Source organism: Grampus griseus (genome assembly GCF_964374135.1).
Source record: "Grampus griseus genome assembly, chromosome: 5".
NCBI classification, from domain to species: domain Eukaryota; kingdom Metazoa; phylum Chordata; class Mammalia; order Artiodactyla; family Delphinidae; genus Grampus; species Grampus griseus.
The window spans coordinates 94,168,447-94,194,531 of NC_138998.1; the positions used below are offsets into that span (position 1 = coordinate 94,168,447).

General features: G+C 36.3%; 1 protein-coding gene across 1 annotated transcript in view; it reads right to left on the bottom strand.

Annotated features, from left to right (window-relative positions):
- The window catches only part of ZPLD1 (zona pellucida like domain containing 1), a gene marked incomplete at its 3' end in the record, with an annotated part of 86,107 nt that overhangs the window by 25,695 nt on the left and 34,327 nt on the right, over positions 1–26,085 (bottom strand). Inside the window, exon 2 of the mRNA XM_082654711.1 lies at positions 13,291–13,404. Coding sequence (XP_082510837.1) covers positions 13,291–13,404 — 114 coding nt within the window. The remainder of the gene's footprint in view (positions 1–13,290; positions 13,405–26,085) is intronic.

The following is a 26,085-nucleotide window of genomic DNA, read 5'->3' on the forward strand; positions in this document are numbered from 1 at the left end:
AATGTATCACACTGAATCATAGAGGCCAGAATAGTGGTTACCTCTGAAGGAAAACTGTCTAGAATAGGGGAAACAAGGAAAATTTGGAGGGTGATAAAATTGTTCTCTATCAATCTGAGTGGTGATAACATGAGTGTATACATATGTTAAAATTTCAAGCCACACCCTTAAAATTGCTGCATTTTATTTTATGTTATTCCTCAATAAAATACTGTATTTTAAAAAGCCTAATATAGGTTACACATGACCTTCAATCAGTTTTTTCCCCTCCGTAGGATGCTTCTCCTATTCCCAATCTTTGTCTGAGGAACTCCTACTCATCCCTCAGGTCTTGAATTTCATTGTCTTTTTCCCAAAGACTTTCCTGATCCCAAATCTAAATTATGCTACTCTGTCTTATGTTGTCGTATTGACTTGGAATCATATATGTATTTGTATAATTGTCTTCTCAACAAATTGAAAGTTCCAGAAAGCAGGAAGCTATGATATTCATTGATGTACTCCAGTGAGTAATTAATTAATTAATCACATAAAGTATGGGGCAATAGACTGCACTAAGGATGTACAAAGTAGTGGTCCTTTTTCTTAGGTAGATCACAGTCCATAAGAGGAGGTAGATGTGGCCCACATTTAAGAAAGATTGGACAGAGAACCATGGGGTGGCATTGAAAGAGAATCTTACCCAGACCAGTTGATTAGGAACAGCTTCCTGGAGAAGATGGCATTGAACTGAGTTTTGAAGTATAGGTAGGAGTTAGCTACAAAAAGGAGTGGGAAACTTACAGCACAAAGGGGACAGCATGAATGATGACAGAAGTGTGAAATAAATATGCTTAGGCTGGTTAGGAGCTGGACAGTTCATTTGAATTTAAAAAGCAAGGAGGAAATGGTAGGCAATGAGGCCAAGTAGCAAGCACATAGGCAAGATCACAGGAAACCTTCACATACAAAATGGTCTCTGTAAGGTAGCAAAATATCTACTTAAATGTGAAATCAAATTCTCAACTACTAGACCGTGCACTAAGAACTCTTTATGCTTTGGGAAATAGAGAATGAGTATCATTGCATTACTTGGCATACCCTAAATGTATGGAAGTTAATACATATCATTAAATATGTTACAAAAGAGGTATCACTCCCTTAACTTAAACCAACTGAAGATTTTAGCTTCCTCACCTTTGTTTGAGAATTAATTGATGCCTATGCTAGCTTAACAATGGCAGTGATTGCTTTGTCCAGACATAGTGCTCTCTTCCGTTTTCTGCTTTATAACTGGAGACTTGTAACCCCTGCAGTGGAACTGAATTTGCTACAAGCTGATCCCACTTGGAGAAATGATAACAAACTAAAGACTTTACAGTGTAAGAAAGGATCTGTTCAAATCCATCCTAAACTAGCTTTCTAAAGACTTTTCACTGTCCCTTCCAAGGAACACATTTTTCCCTGGTTGTAGATACTAAAGACATCTATTCAGCACAACTTTTCCATTTGTGAGGCTTTGAGGGAAACAAAAATGCTACTTTAAGTTGCCAAAGAGCAATTTCTGCAAAAAGTAGAGAAATTTTTTTCAGTTACTGAATAACAGTTGCTCTCAACAACTAATTTTTTTTAGCCTTTTTATTGTCCAATCCCTGGCCTGAATTGTAATATCCCTTTGAACAACACTGCAGTATTAAACAATCCAATGAATACAAGCTAATGACAAAAAATAATCAAGGAATAAACATCTTTAGATGTTTGGTTTCTAGTGTTTTCTGTCTAAAGATACTAAGTATGTCTAAAATGGTAGGCTTGCATACAGAGTTTATGTGCCGGTATGCTGCCAAAAGGGTGATTTTTCCCCTGATATTTAACCAAGCTAAGTTATTCATAGAAAATTTAAAAATGCAGTATTCAACTGAATTCAGATAAAAATAAAGAGATGTTCTGCACTCCTCTTACCTACCAATCAGGCAATGAGTTTGTCTCAGATTTTCTAAAATTATGCAAATTTAAATATCCTGTCACACTAAATATCCTGTCACCATCTATCTCACCATGTACAAAAACATAGCCTGATATGGGGTTCATAGAATATGGTTACCATATAAATGGAGTAAAAAGGAAATGGATCCAATTCTGTATATGTGAATAAAAACATCACTCTACCTATTTATCTCCAAGAAAGTTCCATTCCTAGAACACCTAATATACTTTTCTCTTTAGACATAATTAATGACAATATATTCTCAGCATATGATTCACATATTTAACAAATATATCTATTTTCTTTTTCTCAACAATTCCATACTCAACTAGCTTACATCCAATTGCATCCAGATGAGGCTAATGATTTCTAATTTTTGATACATGGAATGATTTTTATCTCATCTCAATACTATTAAGTTTGAGACCTATATTTTCTTTCAGTAGTGTCAGAATATTTAACATGTTCTAATTATTACCTGGATTAATAAGGGCACAGATCAATGCAAGTATTCAAATAATTTGCACACATATATTCTGCAACACAAACACTCCAGAATTGAACTGAACTCAGCACTGCAGTGCAGTGGCTCAAAATGTTCCTTCACTATTGACCTGAAAATGTAAAAATCTGTATGAAAAGCAATTCTGGGTGTCAGTGTAGATTGTAAAAAAAAGGGTGGGGTGCACAGGAGTTGAACACACAAAATCAGTGCCATCAGTTTTACACAAGCTAGAGGCTATTTGGTCCTATTTATTTTCAAGATCTAAACTACATGCCACTTCATGTTAACAAAGTATCCAAAAAAAGCATTTGTTTATATACAGTACGTTAGTCTCTGTGCTAAACTCTGAGGATAAAGACATTAACAGGACTCCTTCACTTCAAGGAACTCATGGTTGGGTAAAGGACACAGAGAAAAAACCAGACAATTGCAATGCAGTTGATAATGACATGATAGAGGTTTGAATACCACGTTATATACAACCATGTCTTGGTAGGGCACAGCTGTTTGGAAGGGACTGTTGAGAAGAAATGAAACAGTTCCAACTGGCTAAATTTTATAAGAAATTGATTAGATGATGGCATGAAGAGAAGGGGATGTCAAACTTATGGTCAAGTTTCTAGCATTAGTGACTGGGTGGATTATTCCCTGAGATAAGGAATACAGGAAGGAAAAAGATGATGAGCTCAGTTTTTGAGAGGCTGAGGTACATATGGGACATTCAAGCAGAAATATACAGCAGGTAGTTGGAAATAAGAGTCTAATATTTAGAGGATAGAAAAGAGTAAGAAGTATAAATTTGATAATCACCAATACTCAGTACATCAATTATAAACAATAATAATAGATGGAATACCCATTGAGAGCACTCAGGTAATAGAAATGGGCTGAGAAAAGCAAAACAATTTCTAAGGCTTCCTTTTGTAAGACTTCATTTTTCCAATGATATATAGTCATTCTCTTCCGCTCTACCCCACATCACGTTAACTATGAGTCTACAATATCACCTACATTATACCTGGGAGTGGATATTTGCTTTCCCACTAGATTATGAACTCATTGAAAGCTCTGGGTTTTCCCAGCGTGCCTAACAAACATTCAGCAAGTGTTTATTAAAATGTTTAATTAAACTCTTTCACAAACAGCATGTATGATTTCTAACTTTTTTTTTTTTTTTTTTCGGTACGCGGGCCTCTCACTGCCGTGGCCTCTCCCATTGCAGAGCACAGGCTCCGGACACACAGGCCCAGCGGCCACGGCTCACGCGCGGGCACGTGGGATCCTCCCGGACCGGGGCACGAACCCGCGTCCCCTGCATCAGCAGGCGGACTCCCAACCACCGCGGCAACCACTTCCTAAAAAGTTAGTAAGCCCCTAACTTTTTAATATCAACTTTCAAGATTCACAAAGAAAATATGTGCTCAATGATATAGGTTCATCTTGACTGTTCATCCAGAACTCATATTTCCTATCTGTAATCTGCCAACTGCCTGAGATGATTCCTGTTTTCAGACTTTTAGAGGAACATCAAAATTCTCTATGTCAGATATTTTCTAATTCAACACACTAAATAATATGAAATTAATAGATTTTTGCTATTTGTTTAGGTATTTAGCTTTTTTAAGTGCATTAGTCTGGCAATTAATTATCTTGCTTTATTATTAATAATAAATTTTTTAAATCATTTCCCCTTAACAGCAATGGATTTGCTAATCCCTACTGTCATTAACAGCAAGCAAGTGCGTGACAGCCAGTTGGGGTTGGCATAAACACTCTGGTATGTAACAACATAAAGCTGGCAAGACATCATGAGTACCACACTCCAATCAGCACTTCATATGAATATGCATTATACAGAATCTTATTAAAATGCAGATTCTGATTCAGTAGATCTGGGATGGGGCGTGTCTTTAGATTTCTCACAAGCTCCCAGGTGATGCCAATGTTGCAAGTGAAGGGGAGCAGAATATGCCACCCCAAAATATGCCTCTTTGGCATAAGGGTTACCTTAAATTGATTATTTTTAAGAAAGAGCAGAGATTTCCCTGGTGGCGCAGAGGTTAAGGCTGCACTCCCAGTGCAGGGGGCCCAGGTTCAATCCCTAGTCAGGGAAATAGATCCCACATGCATTCTGCAACTAAGAGTTTGCATGTCACAATTAAGCAGCCCACATGCCACAACTAAGACCCAGTGCAACAAAATAAATAAATAAATATTTTTTAAAAAAAAGAAAACAGAAATGGCAGACATAGGAGAATCCCTGAAAACAAATGGAAGTTACTCTTCTGAAAGAGACATTTACATTTATAAGGGAAATCTCCATTTGTAAGTGCATCTCCTTCTCTGTACCAGGAAGGAAGAGGGGAACTAAACCTCCAGAAACTCTTACAAAGGAGGCTACAGACCTAAATCTGCATAACAACCATACTCCTGTTTACTGTGATTTACCTGATGACCTCCCATAACTGGCTTCCCCACCACCACCATCTCTTTTGTCTTTAGCTTGAGATGGTATTTAAGGTAGTGGCTTGGGCCATTTCAGGGAGTTACTCCGTTTTCCTGGGTATCACCCATGAATATAGGAGGTTTACATGTTATTAAACTTCTATTTGTTTTTTTCTATTAATCTGTCTTTTATTATAGGGGGCTTCAGCTAAGAACCTAGAAGGGTAGAGGGAAAATTATCTTTCCTCCCCTACACAAGTCTCTTAACCAACTGAGTTACTTAGTCATAACTATACATTTTGATTGGGCAGGAAGTAATCCTTAGGTGGGTTCTATCAGGTGGGATTAAGCACTCCCACCAAACTGTATGATTTATAGGCGTACAAGAGGGAGAGGTTTGGATGAAAAAGGGACAGGGAAGAGAGAGAAACAAATTGTAAAGGGCATGGGTGTGTGTCTGAGTCCCTTCCTTTTTGAGGAACTAACTGGTTTGAATTACAATGAAAGAGGGTTGTGAAAGGCTTTGTGAGACTGAACCCAAATGAGTCTACTTTAGTGCTCAGGTGGCCATGTGTGAAATAAAATTGGGAAGAGGGTCAGTCTTCTCCTTCCCCACCTCTACCCCATGCTACAAACCATAGCAGTTTAATAACCAGAGGAGCAGGACAGTTACCTCAAATGGCAACTAGGCCCTGGGCACTCCTCGAAACAATTGAAAGAGAAGAGTGAGGCTGCGTGAGTCTATTGTGAGCAACTGATGGCTCTGTGCAGCTCAGATGCAGGTATTCCCATGAATATGATTGCACCTGGATCCATGGGCTGGTTTATACATACTTAAAGGTAGCATTGGTTTAAAACTGATTGTATGAACCAAAACCTATTCAGTATAATAGGAGGAGTCTTTCCTGTATGCTGAAGACTGCGCTGCTTTGTAGTACCACAGAAATCTCACCTGGAAATAAAGGACACTCATCCCTCAGTATCCATGGGGGATTGATTCCAGGACCACCCTTGGATACCAAAATTTAAAAGAAATCCATGGATGCTGAAATCCCTTACATAAAATGGCATATGCAGTATTTGCATATAACCTATGCACATCTTCCTATATATTTTAAATCATCTTTAGATTACTTATAATACCTAATATGATGTAAATGTTATGTAAATAGCTGTAAATACAATGTAAATGCTATATAAATGTTTGCTGGCATGCAGCAAATTCAAGTTGTGCTTTTTGGAACTTTCTGGAATTTTTTTTCTGAATATTTTCATTGAGGTTGGTTGAATCCACAGATGTGGAACCCATGGATATGGAAGGTCAACTCTAATTTATTTCCTGGACTCCAAGAGATATTCCAAGACTATATAATCTTAGCAGATTATACAAGTAATTTATATATCATTTTTACTTCTATCTCTATAAAATGAGAGTAGCAATATTTGGCACTACATAAACTTAAAATTGCTTAGAAAACAGATGTTATATTTGTTGTTTTAACACAATTTTTCAAGTTAATTCTCCTCAAGTTTTTATACAATATTGAGCAAGAAGTTTAAAAGGGGTATTGATATTTCATCTACCCAAAATACCAGCAGCTGATGAAGAATTTAAAGTGGATTAGGAATTCAGGTTTCCCCTCTGTATTGAACAGGTTCCTCACCACCTCAGTTTTCCCCTTCTGTTTCTCATTAGCAAATGCAAGCTGTTGTCTGCAGGGCTGAAAGAAATGCATACGCAGTCCTCGATAAACTTTGCAGGCTTCTATTCACACCTGCTAGAACTAGAAGAGTTTGGTCATCTTTTTCAAGCAGAAAAAAGCATATAGGTTTTACTTATACAAGTAGAGGAAATGAAGAATCCATGCAATAAGGAACTTTGTTATTAAAATAAAGAAGAACAATTCAGAACTCTGAATTGTTCAGTCACTGAACTTGCTGACTAATTCCTCTTCTCTCCACTGCACTTTATCACTGAATGTGATAATCAGGATGTGATCTGCAATCGCTGTCTCGATCAGTTCTTCTGCCTCATCTGGTGTAGTAATTGCAGTCACAGCTGCAAAGCGAAAGCAGGTATCCTCTTCACAGCTTGGAGACCAAAACACTGCTACTATGTAGGAAGGCAGCAGAATTGGCCTTTCTTACCTACAGAGACAGAACGTATTCCCTGGGATAATTATTCCATAATCCACTCTTACTTTGTCTTTGGGCACAGAACAGTGCAATGGTTAAGCAAAGCCTAACACAAAATCAGGCAGCTCATTTTACTTGACCTGCCCATGAAGTCTATCACTGAAATAGGTGATTCTCTATTTTATTTCCTGGGGAACACTGGTATTCATTGAAATGTTAATAAATATTATCAGAGAAAAAATTTCCTTAGTCAAGCTGGTCCTGAAAAAGCTAAACAAATTTTCCTACCATATGATTTTTCAAATTCTTTAATGTAGCAGTTTCCATTGTGATTCTCCATTTACACATAATTTTAAAATTTTAGTTTTATTGAGATACAATTGACATACGGCATTATATAAGTTTAAGGTGACAGCATAATGACTTGACTTACACTTAGTGTGAAATGATTACCAAATAAGTTTAATTAATATCCATCATTCATATAGATACAAAAAAAAGGAAAAAAATGCTTTTTTCCTTGTCATGAGAACTTTGAGGATTTACTCTTAGCAACTTTTAATATATTTTAAATATAGCATACATCAGTGTTAACTATAATCATCATGTTGTACATTACATCCCCAGTATTTATTTATCTTATAGTGTGAAGTTTGTACCTTTTGACCACTTTGATCCATTCTCCCATGCCCCCACCCCTGCCATCTGGTAAGCACAAATCTCTTCTCATTTTCTATGAGTTTTGCTTTTGTTTTTTAGATTCCACATATAAATGAGATCGTATAGTATTTGCCTTTCTCTGTATGACATTTCACTTAGCATAATAACATTTGCAGTCCATCCACGTTGTCACAAATGGCAGGATTTCCTTCTTTTTTATAGTTGAATAGTATTCCATTGTGTGTGTGTGTTTGTGTGTGTGTGTGTGTGTGTGTGTGTGTGTGTGTGTGTATCTCACAACTTTATCCATTCATCTGTTGATAAACACTTTGGTTGTTTCCATGTCTCAGCTACTGTAAATAATGCTGCAGTGAACATAGGGTACAGATGTCTCCTTGACATAATGATTTTGTTTCCTTTAGATATATACCCAGAAATGGAATTGCTGGATCATACGGTAGTTCATTTTTATTTTTTGAGAAATCTTTAAACTGTTTTCCATAATTGCTGCACCAATTTACATTTCTACCAGCAGTGCACAAGGGTTCCCTTTTCCCACATTCTCACCAGCATTTATCTGTTGTCTTTTTGATGATAGCTATTCTGACAGGTGTAAGGTGATATCTCATTGTGGTTTTAATTTGTATTTCCTTGAGGATTAGTGAGCACATTTTCATATGCCTACTGTCCATCTGTATGTCTTCTTTGGAAAAATGTCTATTCATTTGCCCACTTGTAATTGGATTATTTGGTTTTTGGTATAAATCATTTTTTAAACTTAGTATTCAAGATTCACTTTAAGGCATCATGGTTTGATGGAAAGAGCTCTAGTGTTATATCTCTGACAATTGCTAGCTTTGCAGTATTAGAAAAATTCTAATCCTCAATCTCCATATCATAAAGTAAAAATTAAAAAGTTTTGTAGGTTTATTGTAAGAAATAAAAGAGAGAATTACATAATGTGCCTAGCATTCTATACATGGAATTTATTCCTTCTTAGCACTATTTCAAATAGAATACAAAATGACAAGTCATAAAACATTGACTTACGTTCAGTTTCCCATGACTGGTTAGTTCACCATAAAACAATGTCAGGCCACAAAGTTTCTGGTGTCATTAACCTAATCTCTCCTTGATTGTGCCTTTATCATTAAAGACTTCTTTAGAGGCTTGAAAGTTTAGGCCGACCCTTACATATACCGTCTTCTAAAAGAGGGGCTGGTTCCAGAAGGTATCCATTAGTTGCAGAGGCCAAATGCATTTATCTGTATGTTTCACTTTGACCAAATAATTCTTTGGTACTCTAAAAGTCAACTATGGATTGCATTTTATTCTTGGAACAGCATAATTATAATGTCAGTTGGGCATGAGTCTATTCCCTGCTACTAGCTTAGATAGGCAAGAGTTAACTACCTTTAAAATTAAATGGTATTCCTTTAAATTTAAAATGAATTAGGCCATGGTGGTTCCCTTGGCTTAAGGAAAAATGGCATGGAAATTAAAGAAAATAGTTCTAATGTCATGAAACAGCAAAGGTCAGATAGGGTGAGATGATTACTCTCATCATTATGAACATTACTTTGCATTTAGATAGCTCCTCTCCTTTGCCAGACTCATTCTCATTCTAGCCCATTGCTTAGTATCTGAGCAGCTTGTGGAGCTCCTAATGACATCAAGGGTGATCCTGATGTGGAAGAGAAGCCACAGGTCAAGAGGGGAGTGAGCAATTAACCTTCAGGCTTTATTTGCTCACTCTGGTCTTTTGCACACAACCTGCAAAAATGGGCTTACTTGAAAAGACTACCCATATAAACTTAAAGCCTCTCATGGAACTTTTGATTTATCTGAATTTTAGGGGTTTTTTTAATATAAATTTTAAATTGCAACAATGTGTGTGTGTGTGTATAAATTTGGAAAGTTTGGATATTTTTTGTCTAAGCCCAAAAGTACTAAAAGTGCTAACATGCGTAAGGACAAATACAAATTAAAAATAAGAGGTTTAATTCTCCCTGTTGAAAATAAAGAGACCATTTATATCAGAAAACTTGTAAGTACTTTCTCTTCTCCTTGAAATGTATATAAATCCTTTTGAAAATTAGATAGGACTTTTGTCAGCTTTATGATGCAGGGACGTCTTTCTCAAGGACTTGGGAACCATCTCTTAGAAATGTAAACATCAAGGAAAATAGTATCCTTATCTCACAGTCTGGGGACGGTGGGAGCCTCACTTCCGTGGGAGCCTTGCTCCAAATCACAAAAGTACCTCCTTTCATAAAGATATGAGAATTTTATCTTCCCTCTGGAGAAAGCTACTACACTAACACAGATGGTCACCTCAACTACCAGATAAATTCAGGACGAACTATACATGACAAATGGTGCTGTCAAGTCCTCTTACTTGAGAACTAATTATTATTTATTTTGAAAACATGTATGCAATGGGTTGCCTCTGCTTGACTATGTAAAAGAGTGAGATTCCTTTCTGTCTTTGCAAACTTTTAATGAATTGCCTGTGTTGAGCATCACATTCTGGTTTAATGCTTATTCAATGATAAATGTGTTCTCATTTCTACTATCTTTGTGGAAAGAATTTTTGGGTTGGGAGAAGATTTTGTTTTTAGTTATATTTCCCCAAACATGACTATGCTTTTAACTGGAATAATGGATTCAAGAAAGTAATAGAATACCGTCAGCTGTTCTCAATCATAATGCATATGAGAGTCATCTGCAGGATTTAAAATACAAATTCCCAGCACCATATTCAGAGATTCTGATACTACATATCTGGGGGAAAGCAGTGAAGTCCACACTGAACGACTATCTCAGGTGATTTTGACGCTGATGGTCAGTGGGCACCACTGTAAATGGAAGTTTTAACATAATTTTTAAATTTTACCATATGAAAAATACTTCCTTTTGCTGTCCTAGTCACTCCTTGGCTTATTTACAGGTTTTATTTACCTTTACAAGTATAATACATCATCAGCTAGTTCCTCTCTGCCAAGCAATCTTCTCACATTCTGGCCTTCTCTTTTATCCATAACAGAGTAAGACTTGACTACCCTTCCCAGGTCCCAGCCAGGCCTCTGCCCCTCACTCTCTGAGGGCCTCTGCCTTCCACTTCAACCACGAAGATGAACATAATTAGCATCTCTCAACTTCTCTGCCTCTTTTATTTCTCTTCTCTCCTAAATCAAACAAACAGCTGCCACTTTTCCAAGGTAACTCCTCCACCTGTACCTTTGATCTCTTCCATATTTTCTTTCCTCATTACATCAATTATTTCTTTGTTAGTATTCCTAGTCTCTGAATACTTTCCCTTTGCTCATGTAGACTCAGGTGTCTCTAGTCCTCTAATCCAAAAATCTCCTTTCTCATTTAAACTGCTGGCTCAGTTTACTCCTCCCTTTCTTTCACCACCAGGTTATTTAAATAGTAGTCTATTTCCACAACTTTCCTTTTCCTACCCCTCATTCATTGCTCACTCACTGCACAGGGATTCAACTCTCACACAGCTATTCTTGGTTTCAACCTCTCTCCTCGGACCCAGGTCCATATTTCCTACTTCTGAGTAGACGCTGCCACTCTACTCTCTAAGAGCACTTCAAAGTCATTATTTTCGAACCCAAACTTCCTTTCTAAAACATGCAAATGCCCTATACTTTTGGCTTCAGTTAACAGTATCGACATCCAGTTATCTAAGTTCAAAACAGCCTCTAGCCTTCTCTTTCTCTCACTTCCCAAGTCAAATCAGTTCTCAAGTTCTGGGGAGTCCACCACAAAATACTGCATCTCTTAATAACTGTCTCCTTCTACTGCTTCCATTGTCACTGCCTTTGTGACATTTCTCTCTGCCTCTAGTCTCTTCTAACTTGATTCTGTCCTTCATACCTTCCCCAACGTCTGCTTTCTGAAACAAAATGTGACCACATCAAATTCTTAAAAAGGTATGTTTAAAAAGATGCAATGGCTCTTCATTGCTTACAAAATGAAGACAAAACACTTTTATTACACAAATAATACAAAAAGTATCCTTGCCAAAACAACTGAACCTGAATTTATTCAAACCTCTAGCTCTCATTAGTTGACAGGTTATACAGGAAAAGAGAAGCATGTTAAATGACACATAAGAGTTACAGTCAACCAGATCCAGAGTGTTGGAATTCCAAGAAACAAATCACCAAATTATTTAAAGAGATAAATGGCATTTTAGAAAAGCAAGGGACTTCTATAAATTAAGACAGACTTAAGAAACACGTCAACAAGTGCACCATGTGGATTTAGAGGCAAATTGGCTGAGTATAAGATGATATTGAGTAATTATTGTTAAGTTTATTAGATATACAAGTGTAATGACTTTTTAAAGTTCTTTTCACTTATATATATAATGAAACATGAATAATGAATTTATTTTTAAATATTTCAGAGATGGAGGTAGTGAGATGGAGAGATAAACAAAATTTATAAATGTTGACAACTGATGAAGCTGTATGATTACTATGAGTGCTTTTTTACTAATCTCTACTTTTGCATATGTTTGCAATTTTCCATAGTAAAAAAAGAAAAATCCTATCATTTGTGGTATTCAAAATCATTAAGAACCATGCCTTAACTTATCTTCGTAAACTTGTCTTTGGACATTCCCCATCCTGACCTCCTTATTTTACTAAACCTGTCAAGTACTTTCATACTAGGTCTGGGCTCATGAAGCCATTCCTACATACTCTTGTCTTTATTCAGGAGCAAGCCAGATTACCTCTCCTCAAATAAATTAGAAACTTCACATCAACTACCTAACTACCTACTGATTGCTCTATGCAGGTGCGTTGTTACTCTGGCATGCTCCAAACACAGGAGCATGTAAAACATTGCAGAAGGTATTTCAGTTTGCAATACATAAGTAGAAAAGTAGTTTCAGATCATCTAGTTCTTATTTTGTAACTATTGAACTGTGGTTCTATAACTTTAGCTGATATAAAAAGATGACTACTTAAGTGAAACCTTAAATTACCTCTAAAAAGTGCAGATTTTAGGAACCTGTGGGACACGTCCATCGATATGGTCAAAATCTCATGTCTGTCATAATATTGATGGGTTGCTATGAAATGCATTCTGAAGCTGGCGTGCGTACTTTGGTGGTGACCAACATTTCATTGAAATAGTATTTTTTTGAGTATTGCATAATATTTCACAGTCATTTTCTGAGTATTCTTCCTAAATAAATTTATCAGCATATAAGGGCAATTTTTAAAGTCTGAAGTAATTTATGAGAAAAACATCCCTCAATTAGACAAATTTTGAATGACATTAGCCTCTCCCAATTTTAACAACCATTAGCCAATATTTTCACATCTGTGAGCAGTGATTATAATAATATAAACTACAATGAACACTTTGTATGTTAATGTGGTTATGTTACAACTTCAGAAAAATGTCTTTTGTCATTTGCCATTTGTTAACATCCACTTAATATAGACAGATATCCCCCTCATTTTCCATATGTATTTAAATGATTTACTATTCAAACATAATCGCTCTTTCCAGATACAATTAGAGAAAAGATTGGGTTCAGACTTACCAGGAAATCTACTGTGGAGGTTGGTGTCACAATTGTAGCCATTGAACTGAGCAGACCCTGGAAGCACTCTAATTGTTAGAAGCAAGAGCAACCATATCCGTTCCATTGCAAAACCTAGAAAAGAGTTACTTTTCATGTGGACATCACCAGCCTTCACTCTCACTTGCTGGGAAGACTGAGGCTGATCTCAACTCACTGTTGGATAGGCAGGCTGTCTACATCCATGCAGGCAAAGCTCATTAAAGACCTAAGGATTATCAGAAATAATTATCAACAATGAGGCAGAGATTTTGGCTACAATATTTCAAAATTATTTTTATTCTTTGACTCCAGTTTGCAAGCGTGACAAAGCTAGGCTTTTGTAGTAGAAGAACTAAGATATAAATCATAACATTTGCAAAAGAAAGATTTTTATTATAAATAGGAAGAACTCAAACCAAGTATTTAGCAGATTAGAACAGCATAGCTAGGCAGACTGACTGATTTGGAGGCAATGCTACCCTTTAAAGTACCAATATCCATAGTCAGAGGGATTTAACATTCAAGAGTTGATTTTCAGAGAATTCTCAATTCTCTCAATGACCAAATAATGTCAAGAAAAATTTCCTCTCAACAAAGGAATTCCAGGATACTACTACTTCTCAAAATCAATGGTTTGTATATCATTTTCCTAGGAAACACAGGAATAAAGCAAAAGGGAGAACAGAAAAATACTACGTGTAGAATGACATCCTGGTTTCTCCAATGGCTGCTCACTGGTGGTTGATAATTGATACAGAAGTATGAAAACCTTGAATTCTTAGGAGAGTGTAATGGAAATTGTCAGTGTGTGTTGAACAAATAAATATAAATTGACTTTAATACTTAAACTCCAGTCAGTCTGGTATTTAATTTTTTTTCCTTTATGGCCTTTTATTGTCCTGATAAAGTTAAAATATCTTCCAGAAGTGCCCAACTTATTCTCAGAGCATAGTTTGTGCACTGGAAAAAAATCTTTTGGGTTGGTGGTTTTGGTCTATGTATAAAAAACAAAAAGAAAATAAAACTGCATATGGCTTATTCAAATAATTTATTGCATTTTTAAAGCTTTGGGCTTGGGGGAAAAAAAGATGTTTTAGCTGTCCTTAAAGATCTGCCCTTAGATGATCAATCAAGTCTTTAGCAAAAGGAAGGAAATACATCTTGCTTTTGAATTGTCATTTTAGTAGAACATGTTTATGGTGAACAAAGTCACTTTGGTGAGGATGTGGGAAAGGAAAGCATGAGTTTACTCCCCAAAATAGACACAAAAACTATTAATTAAACAGGAGCTTCCTTCCTTACGCACTATAACATACCACTGAGGCAAAAACCTAGTCACTTTAGGAAGAACAGCCACATGTCTGGTTAGCTCTGATCCGCTAGGACACTCCAGAAACAGAAGACTCACACAAATGGCTGACCCAGACCCTGGGGTCTCTTGGCCATGCCTATGACTTCAATGTCTAGCTCCTCAGGACACTCCAAATAGACGAAGACAGCCTTGCTCTTTTGGAGTCTTTGGAAGACTTTTAGGAAAGACAGCAGCTTGTGTCTGAATGGTACATCCCATCACACACACAGCAATGCAATGCCCCGCCGCTTCCTTCTCATGATGGGTCCCATTAACTCCTAGAAGGCACTGGAGACTCTAGACTCACACTGTTGTCTCTCAATCTAAAGAAGTCTCCCGTCCCTACGGATTCAGAGTCAGGAATTTTCAAGAGTGAGTTATTTTTATTATTCAAAAAGGCTTTCTAGCTTTTATATTGTCTCACAGGAGAAAAATAATGCTTATTGAGTGGATGCTGTATACAAAGAAGGCAGTGTGTTGCCAGATCATTTACCTATAGTCTCTCATTCAAATCCTTACAAACACTGGATGATGCTGGAATCACCACTCCATGTATAGAAAAGGAAAAATAAGTCTCAGGATGCTAAAGTGACATGGAAAATAAGTGGAGGGACTAGAATTCAACTCCAGAACTTTCTGATAAGAGCTTGCTGCACAAGCTACCTAAATATCATCTGTTATTAAATAAATTTCATGTTATTTTGGTTGCCATTTATCATCAGTTGTTTTCTTTAGCTTTTAAAATCGTGTACCCTTTATTAGATCTTTTCATATAAAAATAAACAAATTCTTACATAGTGAATGCAATTTGTTTAATAGATGTATTGAATAATATGGGCATTGTGAGGAAGAAAATTATTTTTTAAAAAGGGAAAGGAGGTCCTGATTGTGGAAACAGTGAGAATTATTACTACAGACTAAACTGGACACATCTATGTTTAGCAAAAATGGTTAAGAAACACGTGCTACTTGAAATGGACCACTAATAGCAGTAGTAAAGTCTTTGCTTTACAACATTAGATCAGATCTGAGGTTGTCCAAAAGACATATCTCTACACTTTGAATAAGACTTAGAGCTCTGTCATAGAGATTAAAACTCTTAATAAATATTTTTTGACAAGAAGAAGGTAGAGGTAGAAGGCAGCTTGCTTTAACAGAAAATCCACTGATTTTGATATCAGCAGATACAGATTCAAATTCCCCCTCAGGCGTTCTCTAGATTTAGCATTTGAAAACCAAGATGATGATCATAAGACTTTATAAACTACAAACACGTAAAGAACATAGCACAGTCTGGACATAAGGCACTCTCAATCCCATGGAGAGGGATGGTGACAGGGTCTGTGCTCCTTTGACTAAGCCACATGCTCTGGAGCTAGACTGCACAATACAAAGGTGTCCCATGGGCCAGTAACAGCCCTGATTAGTTGCATCACATTATTATATTTATAATGGTATTTGTATTGGTCTGTGTTTTAATATTATGGTACATTAAGCAGGGGAATTTTGAAGGACACCACAACTTTTGTATAGGCAGTATCCACATTCTGATCCCTATAACATTGGCAGTGCTCATGGCATTTTCAAGACTTTGGGAGTTAATGAACTATTTTCTTGTACACTCCCCATCCTCAATCCTATCTCCATCATTTGCTCTGTACATAGAAAACTTGACTATCAACTCACATTAGTAGCAAGCTTGGAGATGTTACTTGCCACAGTTTCTAGAATTTTTTTCTGAAATGGGAGTGCTTGGGGTTTGGAGACTGTGTTGAGATTCTTTACACTCATTAAAGCATAATGTCTTGTTTGCTCAGACTCCCCAGCTCCTGGGCATGTGCAATTCTAGACATGTGTACTCCAGTCTTGATCTGGCTTAAAAATCTTAGTTGAGCTTCATGTCACAAGGTAGAACCCAGTGTCTGGTTTACCCTGGGATGACCTGAAATGCTTGCTGTCCCATTGTGGCTCCAGCAAACTCTGATTAGAGAACCTGAGCAGAAGCATTTCCCATCTTCTCCACCATCACTAAGTGCAGCATCCAATGACCCTACTTCGGTGCTTAACAGTGTTGTACAAAACTGTCTGACGTGGTCAATATTACAAAACATTAGTAACACATTCTTAGATAACAATGACCTTGAAGACATGTATCACAAGGCTTTTGTACATATTTCTTAACTCAGTACCTCCATAAATTTAAATTGATTGCGATAGGGGAGGGAGAGGATTGTACGTATAACATTGAATTTTAAGGAATTCAGAAGTGTTGATTTTAAAGAGACACTTGCATCTCTTAAACTGGTATTGAGGCTCTGTGTTTTATACTTAGTGATACAAAGGAAGTCATATGCTGAGTGACTTGCTATCAAATGTCAATATTTCTCATACTTAGTTCTCATTTTAAAATAACTTCTTCTAAAATATGAATTTCTAATTTATTTGCTTAAGATTGAACTTGGAGTCAGAAAAACATAATTTCACTTTTAATTCTCACTCAGTTTTATATAAATTGAGATAGTTCTGTCACACTGTTCTCTAGGTTTTATACATTTAATAATCTTTTTTTGACCCTCCTTTTATTAAGATCTGTTAAGTGCCAGATTCTGTGCTACATTTAATATTCAACTACTAACATAGATTTAATTTTCACCCATGTTACTAATGTGGAAACTGAAGTCAAGGTTTTTAATTGACTTGCCCAGGGTCACAGACCTAGTAAATGACAGAGAAGAATTCAAAACTAAGCTTGATCTTTGGAATTATTGTAATACTCTGTTCGACTTAATTGGAGTTTGTCAAATAAATCAAATTAATGTCTTGTTAATTTTCAGAAAGTAAATTATATTAATAATGAATTCTTAAAATATGCTTTGAGCTAAGTGCTTCAGATGACTGAGGCAAAATATTTTTAATATCTACATACTTGTCATGACTTTATTTCACTTATTCAGAGTGCATAAAAATATTATTATTTTCACAAATTGATTTAATGATACTGCCAGTGACTGTTAAGGGCTGATTATGCACCAGAATGTTTTTTTAAGCACTTTTCTAACCATATTTTCTAAGCATATTTTCTAACCATGATACAGGTAAATTATTCTCCTTATTCTGAGATGAAAAAACTGAGGCACAGAAATGTTAGGGAATTTGCCCAAGGTTAAACAGATGACCAGTATGAGAATCAAGATTCAATGTACACATCATATGATCCAGAAATCCCACTCCTGGGCATATACCCAGAGAAAACCATAATTCAAAGAGATACATGCACCCCAGTGTTCATTGCAGCACCATGTACAATAGCCAGGTCATGGAAGCAACCTAAATGTCCATCAACAGAGGAATGGATAAAGAAGATGTGGTACATACATACAATGGAATATTACTCAGCCATCAGAAGGAACAAAATTGTGCCATTTGCAGAGACATGGATGGATCTAGAGACTGTCATACAGCATTAAGTCAGAAAGAGAAAAACAAATACTGTATATTAATACATATATGTGGAATCTAGAAAAATGCTACAGATGAACCTATTTGCAAAGCAGAAGTAGAGACACAGCCATAGAGAACAAGTGTATGGACACCAAGGGGGGAAAGGCGGGTGAATTGGGAGAGTGGAATTGACATATATACAATACTATGTATAAAATAAATAACTAATGAGAACCTACTGTATAGCACAGGGAACTCTACTCAATGCTTTGTGGTGACCTAAATGGGAAGGAAATCCAAAAAAGAGGGGATATAAGTATACATATAGCTGATTCACTTTGCAGTACAGCAGAAACTAACACAACATTGTAAAGCAACTATACTCCAATAAAAATTTTAAAAAAAGATTCAACGCACAATGACTCCAGAAACTACCCTCAACTATTATATGGCATTGCCTTCCAGAAAATGACCCTTACAACAGTACCTCAAATGGAAATTTGGTGATTACTTGGTAAATTTAATCAATATTGATTTATTCCTACATTCATTTATCAAATATTATTGAATGCTGACACGTGCCTGGTAGTGTCCAGGGGAGCTGAGGTAATGCAATCAGAAAGAATTATTTGCATAGAACTTACATTCTAGTGAAGGAAGTCAGAAGAAAATGAAATCTATAAGTGGAATACAGAGTATATTTACAATTAGTGCTATGGAGAAAAAGTAAAAGGAATGATAGGAAATTCTGGGGCGGAGGAGAGGGAGTTTTGAAATTTTAAATGGTCAGGGATATAAATCAGTCCATATAAATAAAGCTCGGGGGAAGAAAAACAACTTCATTTATGAACTACCACATCTACCTGTGTTTAATTTGTACTGCACTTTTTTTTTTTCTCTTTAGGCATTTCCCAAATAAAACAGATTTTCAGTGCATAAATTATTCTCTGGGAATAACTTGGACACTTTGAACAGACGCATTAACCTTTCAGATGAATAAAGTTGGCTCTTAGCACCCAAGAAAAGTAATTTATTAAACAGCACCCCTGTGACATGAGAAAAAGTGAATCTGTTCAAAAGTGCTTTTACCTACTTTCGAGAAATAACTTTTGCAGAAACAATTCATCAAAATTTCATATTTCTTTAATTTTATTACCTTCATATGGGCTACTGTCTATGATACTCTTCTAGTTGGGAAGAAAAATAGAAAATTCAAACCAAAAATCATTTCTTCAAATATTTAATTGTCAATCTAAGACATGCATTTTTTTAGTAAACTAAAGCAAATTGTTTAATCATACAGATTCGCAAAAATATGGAACGGGCTCTTCGGCATCAGTGATCACCCTAATCCTCTCATTCTCAGCCCTCCTGTGCATTTACTGACCTGCTACTCTGCACAGACTTGCTGTCCCCTACAGGGGGCTTAACCTCTTTCCTGGTGCTTCTGTATGACCCACCCAAGCCTGCTTCTCAGAAGAGTTCAGAAACAGTTCATTAAGCTTTAAATGACTGCAAATAGTTTGAAGAGTTCCCAGGGAAGGGGAGGAGAAGAAATGTACGTATTTTAATAGTGATCAGAATTTAAGTTAAAAGAATAAAGCCCTACTTCAGCCTTCAAAGGAACTAATAGGACCCAGGTAAGATCTGGGGCAAAAAGGCACTGAAGTCGTACAGGTAGGCAGCTGTCTTGCTCAGTCAAGTGTCACGGTGTTACATGGTCTTGCCTCTAGAAAAAGGACGTATTAGCTCACCCTCCAAAATGACCAGTTTTACCATGCTGGAGACAATGACTATTTAATGAAGAAATCTGTTTTTTGATCGGGTGTCTGGACTGAAGCTCTATGTTCTTTATTTCTGTGTTTGCACTGGGACATTAGAGGCAAATATACACTAAAACGAAAATGAAAATATAAAACTTTCATCAGAAATATCCATTATTATGTACATACACATTCTTTAACATAGAATGTCCTTGTCTTGCTAAACAAAGAATAAAACACACCGTGTACTTTCAGAATAATGCCTCAGACAGAGAAGGAAACAGGTTTAGTCATCAAGAAAACATTCAGAAATTTTATGACTCTAAAGATATTGATGTATACTATGAGGAAATATGAATGCTATAGGTTGTTTCTAAGAGTAAAACCTACTCCAGTTTTTTCTGACACAAAGTGAGTGCTCATTTATTTCCCTTTCCCCACATTTCTCACCTGTCTTTCTGTTGAGGGTTTTCTCAAGTAATCTACAGCATTTAAATGATCTACAGTGTTTAGTTTAGAATATTTATTCTAGCACCTTAGTTTTTGGGGTACTGACAGATTGAACTAAGTCACTCTAAAAGCTTTTTAAAATAATTTACCACGTTCATTTTCAAGATATGTGTACATTTTATACTTCTGAAGTATCTTTGAAGATATATTGACTTCCTTCATCCTTTCATGAAGTACAGTGATAACAAATTAATAATAAAGTGATAATTTATTTATCTTAAATGCCCATTTCCCTCTAATTAATTAAACAATTGACTATTAGTGTGATCATTTCAGAATGAAAATATTTCTCAATAGAGATGACGTACAAAATACATATGAGCTGGCATAGCACAGGAATCAGCCAATCAAAAGAGACACCATGCTGATATATTCTGGCTGGATATCAACCCAACTCCAAAAAATCAAAGGTTTTTGCATGGGTACCAATAACAATAAAGATAACTTCATACTTTGGTCAACTCTTACCTAAGAACACAAGAGCCCCTTTCTATTAGTACTCCACTATTTGATATTCCTTGGTTAATCCATTCATTTATTTATTCATTCCACAAATTTTTATGAGCAATTTCTAAGTATTAGACTCAGGGCACTCGGAATCAATCCAGTGATGAGCAAAACAAGCATAGTCCTTACCCCCACAGAGTTTAAAAACTAGAGAGAAGAAAGGTCATTAATAATGGCATACATTAAAATATACTTAACTATATATTTGGTAAGTGCTATGAAAGAAAATAAAGAGTGCCTCAGGAAAATATAATACGTATTGACAGGAGGATGTTTCTAACACATTCAGAGGGATAGCATTCTATTGCGCAGTTAGGATCTATAGCTAGCTTATATAGTCAAAATTACCCTGAAAATTCCCTAAATTGCCCATCTCTATGTGGGATTCCTGAGTAATATAACAGTATTTTGAATGAGTTTCCTCCTGATCACTTCTGTTGTCCCACAGCTCTTGATCCTTTTAGGAAGATGAGAATAGAATCTATATTAAAAGAAAAATATTGCCTAATTCTGACTTCCAAACAGCCTTATTTTAACTCAAAGTAGAGAAAATTGCATAAAGATCCATGGTTTTTGACTATAGAGACCAAGAAGATTTTGGTTCTCAAACATCTGGACTTTAAGAGCCAGAGTTGGAAGACTGAAGAGTTTGGAAGCCTAGAGTTTGTACTAAAGTCCACAGAGAAGGTGTGAGATATGACAGCCATGGTGGACACAGCAAGGGCAGTGATGCTACCTAAAGACCAAACAGATGAGAATTCCCTACTAAGGCCAATTAGGACCACATGATGATAAATGGACAAAATACCCTCACCAATGCCAGGGCAATAAGTATTTTTTTAAGTAGCTAATGTATAGAATAATTACTACTTTTTAATAATTTTTCCTTTTTTTTTCTTTAGTTACTCCAACATCTTAATAGACTGATTCGCCCCTGTGGCCTACAGGCATATAGGTAGTGTATATAAGTCCATACCACTCTCTCACTTCGTCCCAGCTTACCATTCCCCCTCCCCGTGTCCTCAAGTCCATTCTCTATGTCTGTGTCTTTATTCCTGTCCCAACCCTAGGTTCTTCAGAAACATTTTTTTTTTTTTTTTAGATTCTATATATATGTGTTAGCATACGGTATCTGGTTTTCTCTTTCTGACTTACTTCACTCTGTATGACAGACTCTAGGTCCATCCACCTCACTACAAATAACTCAATTTCGTTTCTTTTTATGGCTGAGTAATATTCCATTGTATATATGTGCCACATCTTCTTTATCCATTCATCTGTCGATGGACACTTAGGTTGCTTCCATGTCCTGGCTACTGTAAACAGAACTGCAATGAACATTGTGGTACATGACTCTTTTTGAATTATGGTTTTCTCAGGATATATGCCCAGTAATGGGATTGCTGGGTCGTATGGTAGTTCAATTTTTAGTTTTATTAAGAAACCTCCCTACTGTTCTCTATAGTGGCTGTATCAACTTACATTCCCACCAACAGTACAAGAGGGTTCCCTTTTCTCCACACCCTCTCCAGCATTTATTGTTTGTAGATTTTTTGATGATGGCCATTCTGACTGGTGTGAGGTGATACCTCATTGTAGTTTTGATTTGCATTTCTCTAATGATTAGTGATGCTGAGCATTCTGTCACGTGTTTGTTGGCAATCTGTATATCTTCTTTGGAGAAACGTCTATTTAGGTCTTCTGCCCATTTTTGTACGGAAGACGAAAAGACAACCCTCAGAATGGGAGAACATATTTGTAAATGAAGCAACTGACAAAGGATTAATCTCCAAAATATACAGGCAGCTCATGCAGCTCACTATCAAAAAAACAAACAACCCAATCTCCTTCATTTATGATTGCTCATTTCCTACCACACTGATCACGCTCCTCCTTGAAACTTCCCAAGTTCATACAAATTTAAAGTTCCAGTCCCTATACTTCTCTTGTCATCAGATTTTCAGCTCTTCTCTCTCTCCTCACATTCAGACCTGTATTTCCATCTTAAGTATTCCATATAGAAGTCCTATGTGCGTAACTGATGCAGTACACACAAACCTTAACTTTTCACCCAATCACATTTTTCTCCTGTATTTTTAGTCCTATGTTTCACTCAGTAACTAGAGCTTTAATAGTTACTTGCAACTCTACTGATCCTACCCTTCACATAGATACCAAAGGCTTCACTCCTGTTATTTGCAACTTTACTGGCATCTTTATTTAAGTTCCTCATCAATTCCTCAATCTGACTCCAAACATTCCCTATTGGTTTACTTTACCCCTTCCTTATCCACCCCCACCTCACACAATATGTGGTCTAGCATATGCTCTTATCACAACTTCCAGAACATGTCATGCTTTTGTCTGTTTTCTTTTTCTCATATGCATTCTCCTCTGCTCAAATGCTCTTTTTCTCCAGGAATATGTCTCCTTTGTGGAGACTTGTCTGATTCTGGCTCCCTCCTGAATTATTTCCACTTCCAAGTTGCTTCAAACAGATTTGGTAACCTGCTAAGTATTTACAATTTGCTGCCATCTGTATTTTGACACTGGCACCAGGTTTAAACTAAAGTCAAGCACATCTTTTGCTCCAGAGCTGCTAATAATCCATGACATAGACTGCTCTTCTTGATTTTTTCAGTTGAAGAAACTGATTCTCCTTGCTTTTTTTTTTCCCCAACTCTAACACTGACCCCTTACCATTCTAGTAGAAAGGGTTTTTTTGTTTGTTTGTATTAATTTTGTGGTTGGAACTCAGGCCTACTTGAAATGTGATAACTGTGCCCACTAAGATCAGGAGAATGGCAAACCTGAATGAGCCAATGGAGTCGTATGAGGCCCCATGGGGTAGGCTGGAGCCACCTGGATTTATTTCTACCCATTCAAACATCTGCTTGTATTATGATAGCTGGTTTTTAGGAGATCAAAGGAGCTGATGTGGAAATGCTGTTTCTATGACTGTGCAGCACACCAACATTATTTAAATGTTCCCTCAACATGTGCATATATCCAAAGCCCATTGGAGCATCAGACGACAATAGGAGCTGGTACCATGCCCACATTGTCAGCCTTGCTCCATTATGACGGAAATAACCAGCAAGACAGAGGCAGATAGCAAGGAAAGAGGTGAGGTGTACTGTGGCACAGGAGACACAGTGCCTGTAACATAATATTTGAATTTCTAATTTTGTCTTGAAAAAGCAAATCAATCTGACTATGGCTCTACAATCTCCATGGCTGCAGGTGATTTGTCAAGAAGCTCCTCTTCTATCTCTATGGAGATAGAGCTCTAAGGCCACAGGAGATCTTAGCATTGAGATTAATCCCCCATGTGTGGAAGGCGGAAATGGGTAAAATAATCAATGTGCATGGCTAGCAGGTTGAATGCCAGAGGCCAAAGGGTAAATGATGCCAGCAAGCAGCAATGCTTCTGGTCATTCTCCTCCCAGGATCCTGTTCCTGAAAGCATATTGTGAGTGTACTTCATGGGATGATTTTTGTAACATTCATTTATCGAATATTTTATACTATTCAAAGGACTTTGATATGTATCCATTTATTTAGAACTTACATCTCTCCTGTAACGTCACAAAGCATTAGAACTGGAAAATTCCTTAGAGATCATTTCTCCAACATCTGCATTTACTAAAACCCAAAGAGATCTTAGATTGCCTAAAATCCTACGAGTAGTTAGTAATGCTGGATCCTACACCTGCTGATTTTTCACTCTGTAGCTTCTCCCATAACTTTAAGGAGCCACCTAGGCAAGAATTTGTTCATCAGATTCTTTATCATTTTTTATCATTTATTTGTTTATGTAATTACTATTGGTAACTATTATTTAATAGTTATTAAACATTATTTACCAATATTACCTTTAAATTCTCACTGCAAACTTATAAGTATTATAATTGTCCCCATTTTACAGGTGAAGAAATTGAAGCACAGGATAGTTAGATAGCTTACTTTAGGCCACTCACCTAGGAGATGGTAGAGATGGCATCTGAACCCAGATTATCTGGCTACAGAATCTGTGCTCTTAAACCTGCAGTATACTATCTCCCTACCATCCCTTTCCATACATGGAACATGAGGAGTTAGGAGAAGGGGGATGAAGAGAATATTGACTATGACTGAATAGTTAACACCAAAGCAACTAAATTTTAAACCAGAGTTATCTAGAAATGGCAAGATTAAGTGTTCCCTGCCATGGACAAAAATCAGTCTCTTGCATAATTTGAGTTCACTTAAAGAGAAAGAACAAATCTTCATTTGAATGTACCCAAGGTGCAAACTAATTTTAAATACAAAACCTTGTACAGAGATATACATTATCCATGAGCTGTTCACAGCCAGGTTTTCTTCTCACAATTGAATAGATTAGTATCTTTGGAGATGAGACCTATATTATCAAGGTTACATTCTCAGATGCTGAGGCCATCAAGGACTCAAACACAGTCTTGAGATGTGAAGGGTCCATGTAGATATTATTTTCTCATAGTTTTGTTTTACTTTCTTTCTCCATCCATCCATCTATCTGTTGTTGTCGTGATGGTGATTGTTCAATCATTTGGTATTAAGTTTCAGACATTTTGGCCCTTAATATTTCAGCACACATCTCATAAGAAAAAATGGATCATCTCTACATAACCACAATACCATTACCAAACTTAAGAAAATTACAATTAACTCATAATAGCATCCAATATCAATTCAATATTCAATTTTCCCCAATTCACCAAAAGTATATTTTATACCTGTTTTTATTCCTTAATCTGGGATCCAAAAAAAGAGACCAAAAAGTTAATACAAATAAATGCAAAGGTTTATTCTTTGCATTTAAGGTGTGACAGCCCTTTAGTCTCTTGTAATACAGAAAATCTGAGCACTTTACGTTGGTAAGAATTCTATGGTCCCACCAGACCAAAAGAATGTGAGAAAATGCAAGATTCTGTCAAGATCAGAAATATTTAAAGCTAGATGAAATTCATTCAAATATCTTGAGTCCATAAATACAAAATTTAATCAAATATTAAGAGCTGCATGACTGCGATTACAGAGAAAAAAACTGAGTTAACATGTAACATGAATCTAAAGAACATTAGAAATGTGGATTATATGGTCTGGAAAAGTCATGTGGGCTATAACAATTCTTCTCTAATTTATCAAGTCCTTGTATAGGCTGTAAATAAGGTTATGTTG